Source organism: Chelonia mydas, chromosome 12 (assembly GCF_015237465.2).
Source record: "Chelonia mydas isolate rCheMyd1 chromosome 12, rCheMyd1.pri.v2, whole genome shotgun sequence".
NCBI lineage: Eukaryota > Metazoa > Chordata > Testudines > Cheloniidae > Chelonia > Chelonia mydas.
In genome coordinates this window covers 7,988,192-8,010,209 of record NC_051252.2, presented here as the reverse complement: position 1 = coordinate 8,010,209, position 22,018 = coordinate 7,988,192, and the positions used below count along the sequence as shown (strand labels likewise).

Genomic DNA, 22,018 nt, shown 5'->3' with positions numbered 1-22,018 from the left:
AATCCATCTAAGCCATGGAATATAGCCCCTAGGCTTGAGATGGGGTGGGAGAGAAACATGCATGGCCATGCCTTTGCATACCAACTTGGCATGGGATGAAGCAGCATGGGGAGGGAGCCTGCTACCCCCCCAATTTCTGTGCAGATCTGTGACTTCCTCTGTGTATGTAACCCAGGACTATTATTGGACTTAGAAATGGTGATGCGCTGGAGCACAGCGAGAAGTTTGCTCTCTGCACATGATCTAGCTTTAGCCAGAGCTACGTGTAATTAACTAACTTGTTTTCATGATCTGGTTTCTCTGTGCAAGGTAGAGACTGGTTTCACAGATTCCAAGGCCAGAAAGGACCATTGTGACCATCTAGTCTGGCCCCCTGTATAACGCAGGCAAGAGAACTTCCCCCAAAATCATTCTTACAGCAGATCTTTTAGGAAAAAAAAATAATCCAAAAGGCTTTCTCACCTGGTTTGAACATTTAAACCATGGTGCTGTTTTAAGCCAGTTGTGATGAGTATAAAACTAGAAACAAATCCTACTGGAGGTCAGGACACTTTCCAAATCTTGAATGGGTAGTTTAAGTTAAATGCCCAGCCAAGCTGTATTTCTTCAGTGTTGGGGATATCACTTCCTGGCCTATAGTTATCCTGGAGAAATAGATTCCGTTCTCGGCCTTTGAGATGCCAAAGCCTAAACTACTGTGCAGTGGAATTTTCCGTGCAGAAAAGGAAAGTTGATCAGGTGGCTTAAAATACAAAGGAGAAGCACCTAATAGTCTACAAGGATGTAAGGGCTGCAAGCACCAAGAGTACAAGGAAATGTTTAGACTGCAGCCAGGCATTTGAAATAGAAGTAGAAGATTGAGTTTCTGGAAAAGCTGATGATTATGTGTAAGAACTACCTCCTCCTAAGGCTGAGCTCCATCAGTCTGTGGAATAGCCTCCCACAGGACAGGCTAGAAGCTGAACCTGAACTCACAACTGGCACTGAGGGAGCTAAAAATCAACAGCTCCCCTTACTCCCTGTAAGCTGGTCCTTGGGGTGGAAAGCTGTGTGTTGGAAAGAACAAGCCCCAGGATTACTTGAAATTCAGGAGGCAGGCACCTAGAAAACCCTGTATACAGTAAATGCCAAGTGGTGTTTTAAATCACATTAGCTAATGTTTAAATTAAAAAAACATTTTTGTTTAATCTTGACAAAGCCTATCCAGCAAATATCCCTCTCTCCAGGCTCTGTTTTCTGATACTGAAATTCAGGTAAGGTAGTTCAGATTGGCCCTGCTTTTAAAATGCACTGATCCTCAGAAGAAAGATACCATCAATGTGAAACATACCCATGCCCCAGAAGGGAGTAAAAAGAGTGACAGAGGAAGAACAAACGGTGCAAGTGAATAGCAGTTACATGAACAAAGGGGACATTCTGTAAGTTTCAGTGAAGGGATACATACCAGGCAATCCAACATTATGCAACATTTAAATGGCTCAGACTAATTAGTCTAAGAGGACATTCAGGCTGCTCACCAGATTCCTCTGCTGCACAAGAGACAGAGTCCAGCATTTGACACTAGAAACATGCAACCAGGCTTCTGGGTAATTCAGGCACTGGCAATGCAGCAATTTCCTTTGTATTAGATGGAAGCAGTTTTGTCAAGTAGCTGAAAACAAAAGGACCACTTCATTATGGAGCAAGACAGAGCAAGGTACCTATAGCCTAGACTGAAGGAGACTTAAAAAGACCAATCCTCATTCATATGCACATCATAGTGTGACACTTAAAAAAGATTTAAGTCCTTTTCCTCTGTGTCACTCTTTTTACTCCCTTCTGGGGCATGGGTATGTTTCACATTGATGGTATCTTTCTTCTGAGGATCAGTGCATTTTAAAAGCAGGGCCAATCTGAACTACCTTACCTCCTACACATCTCTTCCTGATTGAAACGAGGAATAAGATAACACAGCAATCCTCAGACTTGGAGAAGTCAGAACTAGAACTGAACGGCCTTTTGTCAAGTGTCAGTTCTAATTGCTTCCCCCACGCTGAAGCTTAAATGAAGACACTGAAAATCACTTGTGCATAAATGTTCCTGTTAAGAGGGCACTGGTTCTAGTGCAATTTCTCATCTGGTTTCTGTAGGAGCTGAGGGTGTGCGGGGAAAACATTTGTGTTCTAAGGACAAGCTTGCCAGGTTTTTCCCAAGAGTTGTCATCTCATATAGGGGGTGGAATGCATGTAGGTTGGGATGTGGACAAGCGCTAGTCCCTTGTGCAGTTACAAAGCCACAGTACGGTTTAATAGGTTCACACACACGTGCATGTAGTGACCAGTGTGTCAATCTAGCATGAATTCCTGGGGGTCACTGCAGGTTCCACTGAACTCTGCTCTTCTTACCTTGATCTGTTGCCTACTTCTGTGTGCCAGCTGAGTTGCTTTATTTCGGTGATGCATAGCTTGGCTCATCCTTTAGGACAAGAGATGTAAGGCCAGATGAGTTCAAAATACGTTCTTACAGCAAGTATCAAATCTCCTGTCTTCAGATCAAATATAGGTGGGGAGTTGGCCCAGTTACAGATCTGGATTATTAGTACTGAGGAACTGAATGCTACAGGAATATAGCTTGCCCACAGACACAAAAATCGAGACAGGATGGCGTGAAAGTGCATGGTATGTAGCTTTGATAATCAGCATGTCCGGCTACAACAACATGGTCTGCCTTCTGATCAAAGCCACTGTCTAGCTGTAAAACAAACTGCACTCACAATGAAACCAATCAAGCATGACAAATTGGCAAGTAGAACAAAGAAGAGAGATTGGAGCTATGGGAATCTTTCCCTACAAATACAGTGGCTGGCAGAGATCCCTAGAGATTGCTCCATAATAAAGTTTTAAAATTCACCAACCCAGCATGGAACGGGTGGCTCACTAGACCCTTTTAATCAGAAGCAGAGTTCGACTAACAATCTGGTTCTTACAAGGATTCGATAAGCTATTACAGCCAATTTGAAATGGCAGATGTGTGTTTGGCAGCACAATTCATACTGGGGGGATGAATCAATGACAGAGGCTGTTCTCAGGATTAAAACAGATTTCAAGAATTAATTTTCTTTTTAGCCAGCTATGAGCTCCCTAACCTCTCCAGGGTGGATGATGCACCACTGTCTCTATTTCACAGCTTACATAAGCAGCCTGTTACTACAGAGGAGCTATCCAAGAAGCCCCTTCCATGTGCGCATCTTACCCCACAGAGATGAGAGGCACCTCTCTCCCTGCCCTGTTGTATGCAGGTATTGATAGTTACATATGGAAGGGGCTCGCTGAAGCAGAATGAGGAAACATGCTGAGGATGCAATTCAGGTCAGGCACATCAGTTAAGAACTGTTTTAGCTCATAGGAGAAATCAGCTTTGGCATAAAAATTTACACTCCAGTCCACCATCCTACTGCATTATTTAAACCCACTTTTAACTAACTGGCCCAAAATACTGTTTCTTCTGACAGTTCTTTATGCCAGAGTCCAAGAGATTTTTCTCCCTACCTCTTGTACCTAGATACTTCTTCCTGCCCCCTTTTTATTCCTGCATGTACTGCTACCAAGGATCAGTTTGCTCCTTCATAAAATACATGCCACTCTTTCTCCCCGCCTCCCCCTCCTTAGCATGTGCGCTCTTATCCAGCAGTTGCAGAGAATGAATAGCTGAAGGTGGAATTTCCACCAAGCAAAGCGAGGCTTAAGTGTTCACTTTAGAAAACTGACCAGTTCCTAGCTTCATGGAAACCTAAGAACTGGTTAATTTGCTTATTTTTTATAAAGCCAGTAGGGGGTGCTGTAGTTGGGACTTTTGCCTGCAGTGACTCCCATGTCACCTCACCTCTCCCGCTTGGCCTTCCCAGTGAGACCTGTTCTGAAAGTAGCGGCTGAAACCAGGGATTCACTGACATAGAGCAGCTCTGTGCTGCACAGGTCAGCAGCTGATAACTAGGGGCAGGAGCAAGCTGCACAAATCAGTTATGGTTCTCAAATACCCCAAAGTTAGGGAGCCTTAGGAGCCAAGGTTTTGGTTGAGACCCACTCTGAACTCAAGGTTTTTTGTATTAATAGACATACCTCTTGCTTGGTATATTCTGTGATCAAAATGCCTGACAATTATGGAGCAAAACCTGAAATGTGTTTCATTAACATAAAATAAATAACAAAAATAACCGCCTCTCTTCAACGGAACACACATGGCAAAAGCCTGACAGTTCTGTGTTTTAATGGAAAAGCTGATACCATAACTGCAAAATATAATAAATTCCATAAATAAGTTACAGTAAGAAAAATAACTATTCCAGTACTATACAAGTGTCTTGAGTGACTTACATAAATACCACATCTGCACTTTAAAACTCTGAGCCTTTCTTCATAGATTTTCCTATCCTTTAGCCTCCAAAGTAGCATATCCCAACTGATGGCTTACTTTAAAAAACAGCAAACTATCTTTCCATTTGCTTCATTCTATGGTGGAGCTGCAGGCTAATTTAACTGCTTCTCAGTATTGGTCCCTTATACATTGCTACACATCAAGTTCCCTACCTTTGTCTCCCAATGGCTTACTTGGGGAACAGTCGGAAAGAAAATACTACAGGACATCTGCTCCTATGACATCTGTTCATTTGTCTAAGATCACCTGTTGTAAGGAAGTATCATCTCCATGCAGTCGCTATTCCCCTTTTACGAGGATGCAGTCCCCACTCGCATTATCCTGAAGAGCATATTTAGGTTGTTGTTTCTAATGGCATCCCGGCATGCAGTGATCACCTGTGTCTTGGGTTTCCCAACTGGAAAGAAACAAAAACACAGAATCAGCACTAGTATGTATTTAAGTAACCGAATGAAACATTAAATAGACATTTACAGGTCAGAGCTGGTCTCTCAGAATTTAGATTTTGTAAAAAAAATTAATTGTTGTTTGGGTTTTTTTAAAATAAAACGAAACAGTAGGACTATTTTCCCTTTTTCTTAATTCCACGTCAAAGGGGGGGGGCTATTATTTGTATTACAAAAGTGCCTAGGGTCCCCACCATGGCAGGCACCATACAAATATGCAGTAAAATAGTCCTTTCCCCGAATAGCTTAAATAAGTATCTCCCTATTTGCAAAGCAAGAACTGGAACACTGTGCTTGGGCACGTGCAAAGAGAAAAGCATAAAGAAACCACCCAATAGCAAAAGCTAAAATATATTTAAAGGTCAGTTTTAATAATCTAAGGTGTTGCTAGTAACGCAGATAAACTTTACAATAGTCTGATTTAACCTGATAGTGTCCTCCTTTAACCTTCTGGGCCAGAAGTGAAGAATTCAAATGTAACTTTTAATGTTACACTGTAAAAATTGTTTAAAAAAAGCAGTAAGTCTTACACTATTCAAAATGCTGATAACAGCTTTGAATTGTTGCCCCAAAGTCACGCTGAGCACCCATAACTTCCTGACTTTCCTAAGAATCTAGGGTGCCCAGCAACTCTCAATCAATTCATTAGCAAGTAATTAGTGTAATGGAAATACCAAGGGACTGCACTTGGTGCTTCTTCCAGCCAAGTAACTAGAAAAAAACAAATTAGGTTTGACATTGAATTTCTGTCCTTAGCCCAGCAATTTCCCACCTACCTCCGTGTTTTCAGAACCTTTCCTATCGAATTTGAGTTCACGCATGTCAGTAGTGATAGGGCTGATGACTTACCAAGTGGGACAAAACTTAAAAAAAAACTTACGGTAGGGTTTAGAAAGAGAATTTGGACTGATTTTCAGACTGTATTTATGCTTTAGCTCCCATACGTTTCCTGTACGTAGCCATACTTTGAAGTTTCAAGTTTCATACATTGAAATGTTCATGGGCAACAGAAAGAGAGCTCCTAATGTGCAAGCTGCTCTGCACAGGCTGACCCCAATGCCACACAGTGCTCTGCCCATGCAGTGCAACTAGCAGGATCTGGGCCAAAGTCTACCTACATTTGAACAGGTTTCAGAGTAACAGCCGTGTTAGTCTGTATTCGCAAAAAGAAAAGGAGTACTTGTGGCACCTTAGAGACTAACCAATTTATTTGCGCATAAGCTTTCGTGAGCTACAGCTAACTTCATCGGATGCATACTGTGGAAAGTGTGGAAGATCTTTTTATACACACAAAGCATGAAAAAATACCTCCCCCCACCCCACTCTCCTGCTGGTAATAGCTTATCTAAAGTGACCACTCTCCTTACAATGTGTATGATAATCAAGGTGGGCCATTTCCAGCACAAATCCAGGGTTTAACAAGAACGTCTGGGGTGGGGGGGGGGGGGGGTAGGAAAAAACAAGGGGAACTAGGTTACCTTGCATAATAACCCAGCCACTCCCAGTCTCTATTCAAGCCTAAGTTAATTGTATCCAATTTGCAAATGAATTCCAATTCAACAGTTTCTCGCTGGAGTCTGGATTTGAAGTTTTTTTGTTGTAATATCGCAACTTTCATGTCTGTAATCGCGTGACCAGAGAGACTGAAGTGTTCTCCGACTGGTTTATGAATGTTATAATTCTTGACATCTGATTTGTGTCCATTTATTCTTTTACGTAGAGACTGTCCAATTTGACCAATGTTCATGGCAGAGGGGCATTGCTGGCACATGATGGCATATATCACATTGGTGGATGTGCAGGTGAACGAGCCTCTGACAGTGTGGCTGATGTTATTAGGCCCTGTGATGGTGTCCCCTGAATAGATATGTGGGCACAGTTGGCAACGGGCTTTGTTGCAAGGATAGGTTCCTGGGTTAGTGGTTCTGTTGTGTGGTATGTGGTTGCTGGTGAGTATTTGCTTCAGGTTGGGGGGCTGTCTGTAGGCAAGGACTGGCCTATCTCCCAAGATTTGTGAGAGCATTGGGTCATCCTTCAGGATAGGTTGTAGGTCCTTAATAATGCGTTGGAGGGGTTTTAATTGGGGGCTGAAGGTGACGGCTAGTGGCGTTCTGTTATTTTCTTTGTTAGGCCTGTCCTGTAGTAGGTGACTTCTGGGAACTCTTCTGGCTCTATCAATCTGTTTCTTCACTTCCGCAGGTGGGTATTGTAGTTGTAAGAATGCTTGATAGAGATCTTGTAGGTGTTTGTCTCTGTCTGAGGGGTTGGAGCAAATGCGGTTGTATCGCAGAGCTTGGCTGTAGACGATGGATCGTGTGGTGTGCTCAGGGTGAAAGCTGGAGGCATGTAGGTAGGAATAGTGGTCAGTAGGTTTCCAGTATAGGGTGGTGTTTATGTTACCATCGTTTATTAGCACTGTAGTGTCCAGGAAGTGGATCTCTTGTGTGGACTGGTCCAGGCTGAGGTTGATGGTAGGATGGAAATTGTTGAAATCATGGTGGAATTCCTCAAGGGCTTCTTTTCCATGGGTCCAGATGATGAAGATGTCATCAATATAGAGCAAGTAGAGTAGGGGCGTTAGGGGACGAGAGCTGAGAAAGCGTTGTTCTAAGTCAGCCATAAAAATGTTGGCATACTGTGGGGCCATGTGGGTATCCATAGCAGTGCCGCTGATCTGAAGGTGTACATTGTCCCCAAGTGTAAAATAGTTATGGGTAAGGACAAAGTCACAAAGTTCAGCCACCAGGTTTGCCGTGACATTATCGGGGATAGTGTTCTTGACGGCTTGTAGTCCATCTTTGTGTGGAATGTTGGTGTAGAGGGCTTCTACATCCATAGGGCTAGGATGGTGTTTTCAGGAAGATCACCAACGGATTGTAGTTTCCTCAGGAAGTCAGTGGTGTCTCGAAGGTAGCTGGGAGTGCTGGTAGCGTAGGGCCTGAGGAGGGAGTCTACATAGCCAGACAATCCTGCTGTCAGGGTGCCAATGCCTGAGATGATGGGGCGCCCAGGATTTCCAGGTTTATGGATCTTGGGTAGTAGATAGAATATCCCAGGTCGGGGTTCCAGGGGTGTGTCTGTGCGGATTTGATCTTGTGCTTTTTCAGGGAGTTTCTTGAGCAAATGCTGTAGTTTCTTTTGGTAACTCTCAGTGGGATCAGAGGGTAATGGCTTGTAGAAAGTGGTGTTGGAGAGCTGCCGAGCAGCCTCTTGTTCATATTCCGACCTATTTCCATCCCACCATCAACCTCAGCCCCCAATTAAAACCCCTCCAACGCATTATTAAGGACCTACAACCTATCCTGAAGGATGACCCAACGCTCTCACAAATCTTGGGAGACAGGCCAGTCCTTGCCTACAGACAGTCCCCCAACCTGAAGCAAATACTCACCAGCAACCACACACCACACAACAGAACCACTAACCCAGGAACCTATCCTTGCAACAAAGCCCGTTGCCAACTGTGCCCACATATCTATTCAGGGGACACCATCACAGGGCCTAATAACATCAGCCACACTGTCAGAGGCTCGTTCACCTGCACATCCACCAATGTGATATATGCCATCATGTGCCAGCAATGCCCCTCTGCCATGTACATTGGTCAAATTGGACAGTCTCTACGTAAAAGAATAAATGGACACAAATCAGATGTCAAGAATTATAACATTCATAAACCAGTCGGAGAACACTTCAGTCTCTCTGGTCACGCGATTACAGACATGAAAGTTGCGATATTACAACAAAAAAACTTCAAATCCAGACTCCAGCGAGAAACTGTTGAATTGGAATTCATTTGCAAATTGGATACAATTAACTTAGGCTTGAATAGAGACTGGGAGTGGCTGGGTCATTATGCAAGGTAACCTATTTCCCCTTGTTTTTTCCTACCTCCCGCCCCCCCCAGACGTTCTTGTTAAACACTGGATTTGTGCTGGAAATGGCCCACTTTGATTATCATACACATTGTAAGGAGAGTGATCACTTTAGATAAGCTATTACCAGCAGGAGAGTGGGGTGGGGGGAGGTATTTTTTCATGCTTTGTGTGTATAAAAAGATCTTCCACACTTTCCACAGTATGCATCCAATGAAGTTAGCTGTAGCTCACGAAAGCTTATGCTCAAATAAATTGGTTAGTCTCTAAGGTGCCACAAGTACTCCTTTTCTTTTTACATTTGAACAGCATTTCCTGGGACCCTTGAGATTAGGGTATGTATCTTATACCTGGTAGAGATGATTTGTATTTGTCTTTTAAAAGTGAGAGTAACACTACAGTTTAAACAAATACCGAGAGATTTCATATTCCTCTGTAGCTGAAAATTGAAGCAAGATTCCCACTACTAAGTCCTGGACCATACAGCAAAATTTATCTGGCCTTCAAGACAAGCTTTAACAATCCTGCATTTGCTCTTTGATGTGCCATTCTCTTCCCTGGCTTGGTGAGCCAAATATGGAATCCCCAAAGTAGAACCCTGCCCTGGACTTACCACGCAGCTGCCCCGCTCTCTGGATAGCTTGATTTACAGATTTGAGATTGTTTAACAGCTCGGTGTGGTTGGTGCAGCGAATTTTATACTCATTAAGTAAATCTCTGTTAAGATCATAGAGTTCCATGTACCGTTTCTTCATATTTCTCCTGTGAAAATGAACAACAGAGATAAGGGAGATCAAGGGACAAGGAAACCAGGCGACAATTCATGTTTTGTTAATGTAAAAAAGCAACAATGTTTCGTTACTATGGTTACAGTCACTACCTGCTGTTCTCAAGTTGTCTGAAGCTAGAAGGCTGAACGCATAAGAGATAGATGGGTATCCAATATAACTACACAGCTAGTCATATGTGTTATTCCTCATTACTTACACCGGAAAAACAAAGTAACAGTATATTTACTCCATTCTCTCACTCTTTTTTACATGCCTCCCCCAATAGCATTTTGCTCCTTGATACTGGATATACTGGACTTGGAAAAGGTTCAGAAAAGGGCAACAAAAATGATTAGGGGTATGGAATGGCTGCTGTGTGAGGAGAGATTAATAAAACTGGGACTTTTCAGCTTGGAAAAGAGACGACAAAGGGGGGATATGATAGAGGTCTATAAAATCATGACTGGTGTGGAGGAAGTAAATAAGGAAGTGTTTTTTACTCCTCATAACACAAGAACTATGGGCCACCAAATGAAATTAAGAGGCAGCAGATTTAAAACAAACAAAAGGAAGTATTTTTTCACACAACGCACAGTCAACCTGTGGAATCCTTGACAGAGGATGTTGTGAAGGCCAAGACTATAACAGGGTTCAAAAAAGAACTAGATAAATTCATGGAGGATAGGTCCATCAATGGCTATTAGCCAGGATGGGCAGGGATGGTGTCCCTAGCCTCTGGTTTGCCAGAAGCTGGGAATGAGCGACAGGGGATGGACCACTTGATGATGACCTGTTCTGTTCATTCCCTCTGGGGCACCTAGCACTGGCCACTGTTGGAAGACAGGATACTGGGCTAGATGGGACCTTTGGTCTGACCCAGTACGGCCGTTCACATCTATGTTCTGAGTGATTGGAAGCTCTGGGAAAAGGAGTTAGTTTCCCCAGAAGAGTTAGCCTTGCTGACCATTAGTTGCATTAGATCCCTCGACTTCTAGCAATAGACAGCTGTGATACGGACATCAGCCCTTAGCTTCAGGAGGACAGAGCTGTTCAGAGCAAAAGATTAATGCCCTGAAAACACAGGGAACAAACTCTTCCTCAGCCTCCTGCTCAGAGTCCTTCCCCACCCCAGCCCAAAGAGGATGAGTCCTGCTCTGCCCAGCTAATGCTCCCTTCCTCTTCACACAAGGGACTCCCTCTGGCCTAGCTGAGAGCTTGACAACACTACCTCACAGCTGATTCACATTGCCCGCCCCGCGCTGAGTCTGCCTGAGTCACCGGCCTGCTAGTTCTCAGCATAAAGAACAGATCACAATGATCATGTGCAAATAATACGCACCTAGATTTAATGCAGCCTAGATCCATGCAGCTGTTTCTATCTAAAGGTGTTCCTCTCTATCAAAAAGCTATGACTGGCCACTAGAGCCAGAGAATTATACAGAATTGTAGAATATCAGGGTTGGAAGGGACCTCAGGAGATCATCTAGTCCAACCCCCTGCTCAAAGCAGGACCAATCCCCAATTTTTGCCCCAGATTTCTAAATGGCCCCCTCAAAGATTGAACTCATAACCCTGGGTTTAGCAGGCCAATGCTCAAACCACTGAGCTATCCCTCCCCCTCCTGAAATGCAATGGCGGCTCACATGTCTCCCATAAGGCGTGAATCTTCTGCTCGAACCAACATACTACGGATAAGGTTGGAGTGGTCCGCCATGTCGGCAGTGAGTTTCTGATGGACTGTATGATATTCATCCACCTATCAAGAGTAAAGACACCCAAGCACTTTGTGAAGTCCAAGCAAATCTGAGAGTCTAGCTTTGAAAGGTAGAGACTGCACCAATTTAATAGCGAACAGCTTCCTACCCCCCCACCTGGATCCTTGCCCAGGAAGAGGAAGGCTAGATGAGACTTTCAGGGCCTATTGACCTCCCTGATTCACTCAGGGCCTGATCCAAACCATCAGCTTCAATGGACTTTGAATCTCCTGACCAGACTTTACAGAATGAGGGAATTGTCTTAATCATCAACAGCCAGGAGGGGACCTGACCCTGTTTTGGATAACAAGAAATTTTGGAAAAGAGGGGCTGTCACCCTCTCCTTAATTCAGAGCACAGTAAGCCATGGTTGCAGGTTTAAATGGCAGAAAGCCACAGAAAGTTTAGACATAGAAAGAGAGAAAAAGTCATCAAATCCTGAAGCCACCATCCATCACCAAATCAACCACCATTTAGACACACTTGGTGCCTACTCACCTTAACTAGCACTTTCAGCAACTCCTCAAAGTACACAGGGAAATCTGCTTCCACCTGCAAGTCTTCAATTGCCAAGAAGGAGGCCATTGACTGGATAATGTCACCGGCTAGATCTATATCGTCTGTGCTGATAGAAATCTAACAGGTATGAAAACCATAAGTTTCAGATTTCGCCTTGCTTCAAAATTCTCCCTCCACAGCCATTAAATAGGACCCCTTTTGCAGCATATTCAACGTAATGCTCAAAACAGTTAATACTGCAAGATTTCCATTGGAAAGCCTATTAATCAGATACTACATTTTGCTAGAATTAAGCACTGTGGGCTAGATCTGAAGTATATGGGAATCTTTCCACTGACTTCAGCGGACTCTGAATCAGGACCTAAGGGAGAAATGCATCACTATGCAGAGGGCCAGCACAAGGATCACGCACTAGTTACATCCCATCTAAGCCCTCAAAATAGGGCTTAAGTGGTGGAGAGGCTCTGTGCTGCCTCTCTGCACAGGGTTGAATTTCACCATATAAGAATATGTTGCTTCAGAAAATTGAAAGACCACCATGCTGTATTGTCCATATCACTGGCTGAGCTTGAAATTTTACTCCCAGATAGGAAAGTGGGCACAAACTACCACTGAAGGAGAATTAAATATGCCACTGTGGACAATATCCTGCTTAAAACACTAGCATTTCATCTGCCTCTGCAGTCACATAAAACCATGAGACACTTTGATGCTATGATAATCAGAGGATCAGAGAATCACAGGACTGGAAGGGACCTCAAGAGGTCATCTAGTCCGGACTCCTGCACTCCTGGACTAAATATAAAAACTCTTAACTGGACAGAAATAGCGAAAAGCGAGTGACCAGGAAATATTAATGGCTTGATCCCTCCTCTACTTTGTACCTTGGCTCCCTGTTCACTTTCCCATGTGGGCATTTCCTCTCAGTTCCACTGCTCTTTAATAAGATTAGACCTAAATATAGTGGGGCAAGAGTAAAAATTACCTCCCCACTGGGTTGAATTTTTATGCACAGCTGTCCTGCATCACGCAGGGAAGTGAAACAGACTTGAAAAGGTGCGCTTTGGAACTCTGCATCCTCTGGTAACAGAAAGCTCTGGTTCAACCACATGACAACCTAGAAAAATAAATTCATAACATTACCCTTCCCACGGAGAAACTGTCTGGAATATACTTGCTCTAGTGGACATTATGGGATACACTAGACAAGAGCTGCAAACCACCCAGCTCAGTGCCTCTTGTGATCATATGCACAGTCCTACTCTGGGACGTGAAATAAAGTGTCTCTATTAGAAAACGGAACTCAACTGGAGTATTAGGATCACAGCACCCCTACTGGACAGATCAGGATGACTCATGATTAATTTTGCTCTCTCCCACCTAGTGGAATGGGGACAATTTTCTATGTTATAAGTGGGCTGTTCAAAGCATGATTTTGTATAATATTATGAATAAGAGAATCAAGTAAGTAAGAAAGTCACGTAAGCCCTTCGGGGCAGGGACCATCTTTTTGTTCTGTGTCTGCACAGCACCCAGCACATTGGGTCCATGACCAGGTTCCTAGGCGCTACACTAATACAAATAATACATAAGAAGAAATTGACAGAGGAAGGATTGTTCAGTGGCTAAGACAGTAGCTAAGACTTGGAAGGCCAGGGTTCAAATCCCTGCTTTGTCACATACTCCCTGTGTGACCTTAGGCAAGCCACTTGGCCTCTCTGTGTCTCAGGTCCCCATCTGTACAATGGGGATAAAAGCACTGCCCTGCTTCACAGGGGTGATGTGAGAATAAGTACATTACAGATCGTGAGACACTCACATAACGGAACCCATACAAGTACCTAAGATAGATGGAGCTCAGAGGGGCAAGGCCAAAAAGTTTTCCTTAGAGAAGAGTATTACATCTGATCAATCTGCCATCAACCACTCAAGTTAGAAGTATTTTTGTCCCAGGAATTTCTATGCAATGAAAGTTATGTATGCGCCAGAGAGCCTCACTAAGCCACTCCCAAGAACTGGCCAATTCTCAGCCCAGGCTGTAGCGAGTTGCCATCCCACCATATTTCCAAGATACGCTACAGAACATTTACTGATCCATTATGAATTTGAGCTGAATTAAACTCATGAAGATGAATTACCTAGACACTTAATTGCACTTTTCCCCGTTTGCTAATTTACAAAATTCAGTCATTCGCTCCGGGGCCCTTCCATGAGTGTAAGCTGGGCAAGTTCTACTAGATAAAGTACAATGAAGGGATGAATAACTACTAGAACTTCTGGTCTTAAGCAGCTATTTCCTGCAGATGCATAGAAACTCTAGGAATGTTTCTGCTATCCCAGCATTTTTAAAAAAAGAAGCATGAACTCAAGCTGTAAGCTGTTAAACATAGACTCTTATTGACAGTAGTGGAGTAAATTACAGTATTTCCCTTTGCTCTAGGGATTCCCAAGTTAACTGCAAACTCTCCACCTGATACAAAAGCAGCAACGGTGTTCAGAACCAGAAAATAAAATGCAGAGCATAAACTCACCCTTTGTACCCTCTCACTGATTGTAAAGTTAACAAAGCTTAGAGGTTCAGGGGCCGAGTCAGGGCTGCTCAAAGCATACATTGAAAATCGGGGTAGCTGTCTTGTCAGTTCAAAGACATGGAACTGTGTGCTGGAAGGAATCCAAAGGAAAAAGAGAGAGAAATTTACCAACAGACCAGTGATTTGTCTATTGCACCCTTCCATTAACAAATTCAGGATGATTCACTTTTACATCACAGACTGTCACCACAATCCCAGCAATGAATAGAACACTCATTAGGACTATACACAGAAGATATAAAACTGGAGACGTTTTATTAACAACTACAATTAAGACTTATTAAAAGTAACATTAAAGATGAATGGAACCCCTACATTCAGTTCTCTGCATTGCTCCTGCAGTGGACTGATGGCCCCTGAAACAGTAAAGGAAGCTCTGCTCCAGCCATGCCTTACACTTTTGGTAGAGATACCACCAGCTGGAGCAGGGGAAACAGAACCCTGAACCATGGTCTTGGCAGGCAAATGAAAAGAGAAAATGATTCTCAAATGTTACTTCAGATGCATTTTATTTATATGGTGATTTATACAAATTCTGCCCTCAAACATGGATCGAGGACTTGTGCTGAAGTCAAAGGGAGTTGAGGACAGTCAGCAACTGACAGAGTACAGCCCATATGCAATCACAGAAGCTAGGGGAGGAAGGGACCTTGATAGGTCAAGTCCAGCCCCCTCCGCTGAGGCAGGACCAAGTAAAACTAGACCAGCCCTGACAGGTGTTTGTCCAACCTGCTCTTAAAAACCTCCAATGACAAGGATTCCACAACCTCCCTTGGAAGCCTATCCCAGCATTTAACTACCCTTAGAATTAGATGTTTTTTCCTAATATCTAACCCTTGATGCAAATTAAGCCCACTGCTTCTTCTCCTAACTTCACCATCCTAGATCACCATCCTCTTTATAACATCCCTTAACATTATCCCCCGATGCTGTTATCAGATCCCTCTTTAATCTTCTTTTCTCAGGTTTAAACATGCCCCAGGTTTTTTTTTTAACTTTTCCTCATAGGTCAGGTTTTCTAAACCTTTGATCATTTTCACTGCTCTCCTCTGGACTCTTGCCAATTTATCCACATCTTTCCTAAAGTGTGGGCACCCAGAATTGAACACAGTACCCAGCACCAAGTAAAGTGGGACAGTTACATCCTGTGCCTTACATATGACACTCCTATTAACACAACCCAGAATGATATTAACATTTTTCGCAACTGCATCACATTGACTCATATTCATTTTGTGATCCACTGTAGTCCCCAGATCCTTTTCAGCAGTTCTACCACCCAGCCAGTTACTCCTAATTTTGTAGATGTGCATTTGATTTTTCCTTCCTAAGTGAAGTAGTTTGCACTTGTCTTTATTATTGAATGTCATCTTGTTGATTTCAAAACAATTCTCCAATTTGTCAAGGTTGTTTTGAATTCTAAGCCTGTCCTCCAAGGGTGCTTGCAACCCCTCCCAGCCTGGTGTCATCAGCAAATTTTATAAGCATACTCTGCCATTATCCAAGTCATTCATAAAAATACTGAATAGTATCAGAGCCAAGACTTACCCCTGCGGGGCCCCACTAGATACGCCCTCCAAGTTTCATAGTGAACCATTGATAATTACGCTGGAGAACGGTCTTTGAAACAGTTGTGCATCCACTTTATAATAATTTCATCTAGACCACATTTCCCTAATTTGCTAATATTTCCCATATTCCACCCAAGCCTGGTCCCACAGCTGTCAATGGCGAACCTCCCATTGACTCTCAAGGGAACAAGATCAGGCCCTGAATGATTTCAGCATGTAGGGCCTTCGTTTTCAAACCTGCTGAGCAATCGCAGCTCCAAGCCAATGGGAGCTGCAGGTGTTTCGCACATCTGGAAATCGGGCATGTCAAAGCATGTCAATGTTCTTTTAAATAGGAGTCAGGATGCACAGGAACTAGGTCTAAAGAAATTCCCGACTCTACTTGTCACAGACCTTCTACAACACAAGGGCACAGAAAGCTACACCACTGCTACGTTTCGCATCAAACTCTGCTCTCATCAGAAATGGGGCTTGACAGTCTACTATCCCACAAACCTTACCTGCTTCTGTAACCCACAAAGGCTTTGATGTGTAAATCCACTGGGACATCTTTGGGAGGAGTAAGGGGAACCTGAATGCGACCCGAGAGGTTCTGGAGACTGGGATGAACCACATGGCTCTCGCCTTCAAATATCCCTTCAGCAAAGATCAGCACGGCTCGGATAATTGTGTCTTAGGAAAGGGGAGAAAGTGGTTTATTAATGAATAGTTCTCCACTGGCACGGGGCGAGGGATAGCTCAGTGGTTTGAGCACTGGCCTACTAAACCCAGGGTTGTGAGTTCAATCCTTGAGGGGGCCACTTAGGGATCTGGGGCAAAAATTGGGGAAAGGTCCTGCTTCAAGCAGGGGGTTGGACTAGATGACCTCCTGAGGTCCCTTCCAACCCTAACCTTCTATGAAAGAAATAACTCTGCATCACTTTCAAAATTAAGTAGGGGAGGGTTTTCTGGGAGAAGATATAGGATTACAGACATTTAGCCTCCATGCCGAGACCCAGATCCGGCAGCTGCATGCTCAGTCTCAGGTTGGCACACACTGCATGGTTCTCTAGCCACTCCTACCAGTGGCATGAGGAAGGCAACAGGGATCAGCAAGACCAATTTACTTCACTTCCCGTATCAATTGCATGGAAGAAGGAACAAACAGTAAGCAGCTAACAAGACTTTTGGATACCATGGGGTCACAGAAGAACCTATTCAGATTGATGGAACATTGGTTGATTCAAAACTCTGTGAAAGGAAGGCATCCAGACAGAAAAAATGGAGGATGACAGACCAACTAGGGGACAAGCAAACCACTGGCTAAATGCACCAAAACATTTGCATGTGAGATTACAGGAAACCACCATCATCAGCTTCAAATTATTTCTCACCATTAGATGTGGAAATACACAACTCGACGTGGGCAGCCTGACTGTCAGAGCCCAGGTTCACTGAGAGGGCTGTCTGCAGCTGGGTGTTAGCTGGAATCACTCCCCTCTGCCCATCAGCTTCGTTCACCTGAGCGCTCAGTTCAGCCTGCTGCAAAACACACACTTCCAGCTCAGCACCACAAGAGCAAGGTTTTCATTAAAGCAGTTCTGAAGATACATCCAAGAGCCCTCCACCATGGGAAGGGATCTATTACAGCAGCCTTCATATATTTTAAACATCTGTGAAGAATGTTTTGATTAGGCTTTTCCTCAAACTCTCTTGGCTGACTCTGACTGATACAATGCCTCGTTGACAACTGCGCTTCTCTTTAGAAAAGCATGAGAGGGGTTGCTTGGGACAACCCTGAACTTTAAGCACATCCTTAAGTCCCATGGGATATCAGCACATACTTAAGTGCATTGCTGAATCCAGGCCTTAACCATTACACCTACAGCATGGATCTACTCTTCCTTCTGCCTGTTCTCAAAGCTCAACATAACTCTGTCCTTCGCTACGTAGCCCCCATGTGTCAAGGTTGCCCTGATCCCCTGAACTCTGCCCATGTTCCCAACCACAGCCATTTGTCAGATTCCCACCCAATCACCTCTGTGCCCTCTTTTCACCCAAGCATCACCAAAAATGAAGGTTCTGCACTCAGAACTTAAGTTAATCATTCAATTACACGAGCCAGAATAGAATCCAGCTCCCTCTCCATTAGCTCTGCAGAGCCAATGCATTCAGTAGACTGAAAAAGTAGGGAAAACGTTAGGTATTAAAGTAAGAAGAGCTGGCGCTGAATACACACAAGGAGCAGGCCTCTTGCATAAGATGTCTCTATTTTACATTGTCACTGCACTCTCGTTCTTCTATCAGCCTGTGGGTCTGGGGGAGAGACCAGAGTCGGGCCCTGCATCTTGTTTTGAGAAGTACCTTTGAGTTTTCCTCATAGTTTCGTAATTCCAGCAGCAGATTTTGTTTCTTTTGACTAAGCTCCCGAATCAGATCCTGTTCCACACTGGTATCCATCAAGTTTCCTTTCATCTCCTGGCTTCCTGGCAGGTAGCCACGTACTGCACAAAAGCAAAGCCCAGAGCATTTCAAGCATGTCTTTAGCAGCAATCTCTAGACTTCTGCTTCTACGGCATGAATCACTAACAGATTGACTGTAGAAATAATATCAGGTCAGCCCCTCAGATGGCATAAATGGGTGTAGCTCCACTGAAGTAAATGGAGTTATGCTGATTTACACCACCTGAGGACATGACCCACTATACTTACCAAGACAACATGGCTGGACATTTAAAGGAACGCTGATGACTTCTAGTGCATTTGGAGACTTCCATGAAAGTGTCTCCTGCCTCCCTAAAGCTGACCCTCACTGATCAGAATGAATGACAGAACAATGTAGATCTCTCTTTTTGAACTCTTTTAGTTTATTTTATAGTTAGTTTAGTTTAGGTGAGTCTTACATTACATTACATCCTGACCAAGCTTTTGTCTGGGAATTTTACAGGGGCCAAGTGTTCTTCTTTTTGTCTTGGTATGAATGCAACTCACCATTTCCATCTATTTTAGCTAGCCAACCCTCCTAACCTATCTCTTATTTTTTGTTCAGGGAGACTTAGCTTCAGGCCTCAGATTTGTCTCATAATGGTCAGGATGAACAGAGGGTTGGGTCCAGCTGGGTAGGATCCAGGGGGAGTCCCTGCACCCAAGAATCGGGGTGGGGATACTGAGGCAGGAGAGTTCAAGTCGAAAGCTACGTACCACAGAACTGCTTGCAAAGGCCTTTCATTTTACAACAGGTCTGTTCCCTGTAATTTCTGTTAGTTCTGTTTGTAAGAGAAGATGAAATCTATGGAGGAAAAACCAACGCTCCTGCTGAATGTTCGGCCTGACTGTACAGCGCCAAGAAAAAGGTATGGGGAAGCTGAAAATCTCTATGTGGTTCTGAGTTTAAAGGCACACCACCCCAATGGAGAGCGAGAAACACACACACACACACACACACTTATTTCCTTTGTGGTCAACAATTTAATTCAGATGAAGGAGGGAGGGAGAGAGGGAACACTGAAAGACAGAAGAACAATGGCCGTGATCGTGCAACTGGCTCAGCATGTCTGGATCTTGTGCCCATGCAGAGCCTCAATGACTTGCATAAAACCTTGTGAAGGTTTAAGGTTCTGCGCACATGCACCTGATTGTAGGATTATCATCATTTAGTATCTGTAACACAGTAGTGCCAAGAGGCTCCAATGAAAATAAAGGATCCTACATTGCCATGTTCTGCGTATATATATACACATGCAGCAAAAGACAGCAGCCCATGTCTCAAAGAGCAGGATCAAGGCCACTGACGTTAACATATAGGGCTTATTTAAGATGAGTTGCCTTATTAATATGGCCCTATTCATTGGTTCTTTACTCCCCTGCAATAAAGGCTTACAGGCCCAAACATAAGCAGGGGGTTCTCCTGATAACTATGGTAAAGGCACGCAGGAGTACGCATAAAGAGTGGTATGCTATGCTACTTTCTTTAATATGTTTGGACTTGTGTTCGAAATAGGTTATGCCAGGTTCATGTGTTACTGCTGAGTGGGTTTCAGATGCTTAAGACAGTCACCTGTGAGCCTTTCCTTTGACCCCCATGCTTATCTGTATATTAAGTTTGAGCAAACTTATTTAAATATTTTGAATAAAAAATACGTCCCATCTCAACTAAGTTTCACTTCCTTAGTATCTGACGATATAGGTTTACAAGATCTCCAGTCAACCACCATGTCTTCCACGAAACACAAGGTTGTTATTTCCTAAATTGCTAGTTAAAAAACCAAGCAAGAACATATATATTTTCAAAAAATAAACCTTTTTCAGATCTTCATCTGTCATGAAGAAGCTGAAGAGATCCCGCACATATTTATTTTTTCCCCTCACCATTCAATTTGAATAGCATGGCTTGAAGTATCCCTGCCTGTGTGGAGTACAATTCTGCTTCACTTTTACTGGAAGATCACTTCTGGTAAGCAACTGAACTTTGTAGGCCCACAGGTCATCGTATAGAAAACAGATCTGATTGTTTATCATCCAGGAGGTAATATTCAAAATCTTGCTTGCGGAAAGCTTGACCCTTCTATTCCCTGGATTTTGCAAAGGATGATGACAGATTTGGCAGGCAAAAATACATGCAAACTCAAAAGGCATTTAGCAGGTATTAGAGTAGCAGCCGTGTTAGTCTGTATTCGCAAAAAAAAAAGGAGGACTTGTGGCACCTTCGAGACTAACCAATTTATTTGAGCATAAGCTTTCGTGAGCTACAGCTCACTTCATCAGATGCAACTCACAAAACTGTATGCAGCTGTAGCTCACGAAAGCTTATGCTCAGATAAATTGGTTAGTCTCGAAGGTGCCACTAGTCCTCCTTTTCTTTTAGCAGGTATTGTAACAATAGAATGTATTGGCAGTAATGCCTTGTGGGTAGTGCTCTTGGCATTTCTGCTTAGCTTAAACTAATACACTGATGCTGCAAAGAGTTTTTCATACTCTTACCTTCACCATCAACTGAACAGCAGATTAACTGGGTGTTACCATCCATTCTGTAATCCCCCTCTACCACTCCTGCAATTGAGGAAGCAAAGTTGTCCTTAAAGATGACCTCCCCCGTTCGGTCACTGCGCGCATCAACCTGGAATACAGAACATGTTCAAGACACAGGATGGAAATGAAAGCTAACCTCACTGTCTAAATTATGCAGCATTCTGGGACATGAACTGAGGAACCCTGCTGCACTTATGGAACTGCAGGTGAACTTGCAGCTCTGCTGATCAGGAAAAGAAAACACCACCAAAAATGAACTAGCAATGAAATGACAGGTCCAGACACACACGTAAAAATGAGCTGCTCCTCGGAGAGGCTTTCCCCAGAGAAAAGTAAAAAGAAGACAAAGGAAGAGGGGAATTGCAAGCCTGTGCTCTCAAGGTGATGCATACTATTGAAGCAGCAATGACTGGACAAACTGTAAGTAACCTTAAGGCAGCATTTACAGTCTCCAGCCTTATTCATAGTCTTTGTCTGATGAAATGTGTTACTTTTATGCACAAATATGACCTTTAATGATCATTCCCTGGGGGGATTTTTCAGTTCCGTATAGCTTTGCTCTTCCAAGGGACAGGACACAGCAATGTTCTTCTAGGAGAGGGAGACTTTCAAATCAGTGACCAGTGAGGATACTGTAAATGAAAGACTAGACAAAGCAGGAGTAAGTGTGCTGAGGTTTCCTACACAACAATGTTGTATCAAGTCTAGCAGTCCATTCCAGAGGTTCCAGTGAATCCTGGGGCTCTAGGTTGCTAACCTGAGACAAATGAAATCAAATTCTCCTGAGATAATGAAAGATGACATTGTGAAAGGAGTGTAGATTTACAAGAAAACATTGGCAAATGGTGTCAATGGGAGACCTGGCAGCTAAATCAGCCATTTCTAGCAAGCAACAATGCTAAGGTCAGGCTTGACAAAGCCCTGGCTGGGATGATTTAGTTGGGGATTGGTCCTGCTTTGAGCAGGGGGTTGGACTAGATGACCTCCTGAGGTCCCGTCCAACCCTGATATTCTATGATTCTAAGCAACTGTGTTAAAAGGGAATGGAATTGAGTTTTATAGAATGAGTTTA

At 43.5% G+C, this 22,018-nt stretch overlaps 1 protein-coding gene across 3 annotated transcripts in view; it reads right to left on the bottom strand.

The window, feature by feature from the left end:
- Nucleotides 1–4,228: 4,228 nt before the first annotated feature.
- BBS2 (Bardet-Biedl syndrome 2) overlaps nucleotides 4,229–22,018 on the bottom strand; it is a 33,405-nt gene continuing 15,615 nt past the window's right edge. For 2 of the 3 annotated variants that reach the window (XM_037878184.2, XM_043526432.1), the window contains exons 8-17: nucleotides 20,899–21,034; nucleotides 18,283–18,422; nucleotides 17,313–17,460; nucleotides 16,440–16,611; nucleotides 14,309–14,438; nucleotides 12,763–12,894; nucleotides 11,757–11,894; nucleotides 11,148–11,260; nucleotides 9,348–9,496; nucleotides 4,229–4,810 (exon numbers count right to left, since the gene is read on the bottom strand). In XM_037878184.2, the coding sequence (XP_037734112.1) occupies nucleotides 4,704–4,810; nucleotides 9,348–9,496; nucleotides 11,148–11,260; nucleotides 11,757–11,894; nucleotides 12,763–12,894; nucleotides 14,309–14,438; nucleotides 16,440–16,611; nucleotides 17,313–17,460; nucleotides 18,283–18,422; nucleotides 20,899–21,034 (1,365 nt within the window). In that variant the 3' untranslated portion in view covers nucleotides 4,229–4,703. The remainder of the gene's footprint in view (nucleotides 4,811–9,347; nucleotides 9,497–11,147; nucleotides 11,261–11,756; nucleotides 11,895–12,762; nucleotides 12,895–14,308; nucleotides 14,439–16,439; nucleotides 16,612–17,312; nucleotides 17,461–18,282; nucleotides 18,423–20,898; nucleotides 21,035–22,018) is intronic. The other variant, XR_005222302.2, reaches the window with a different exon arrangement.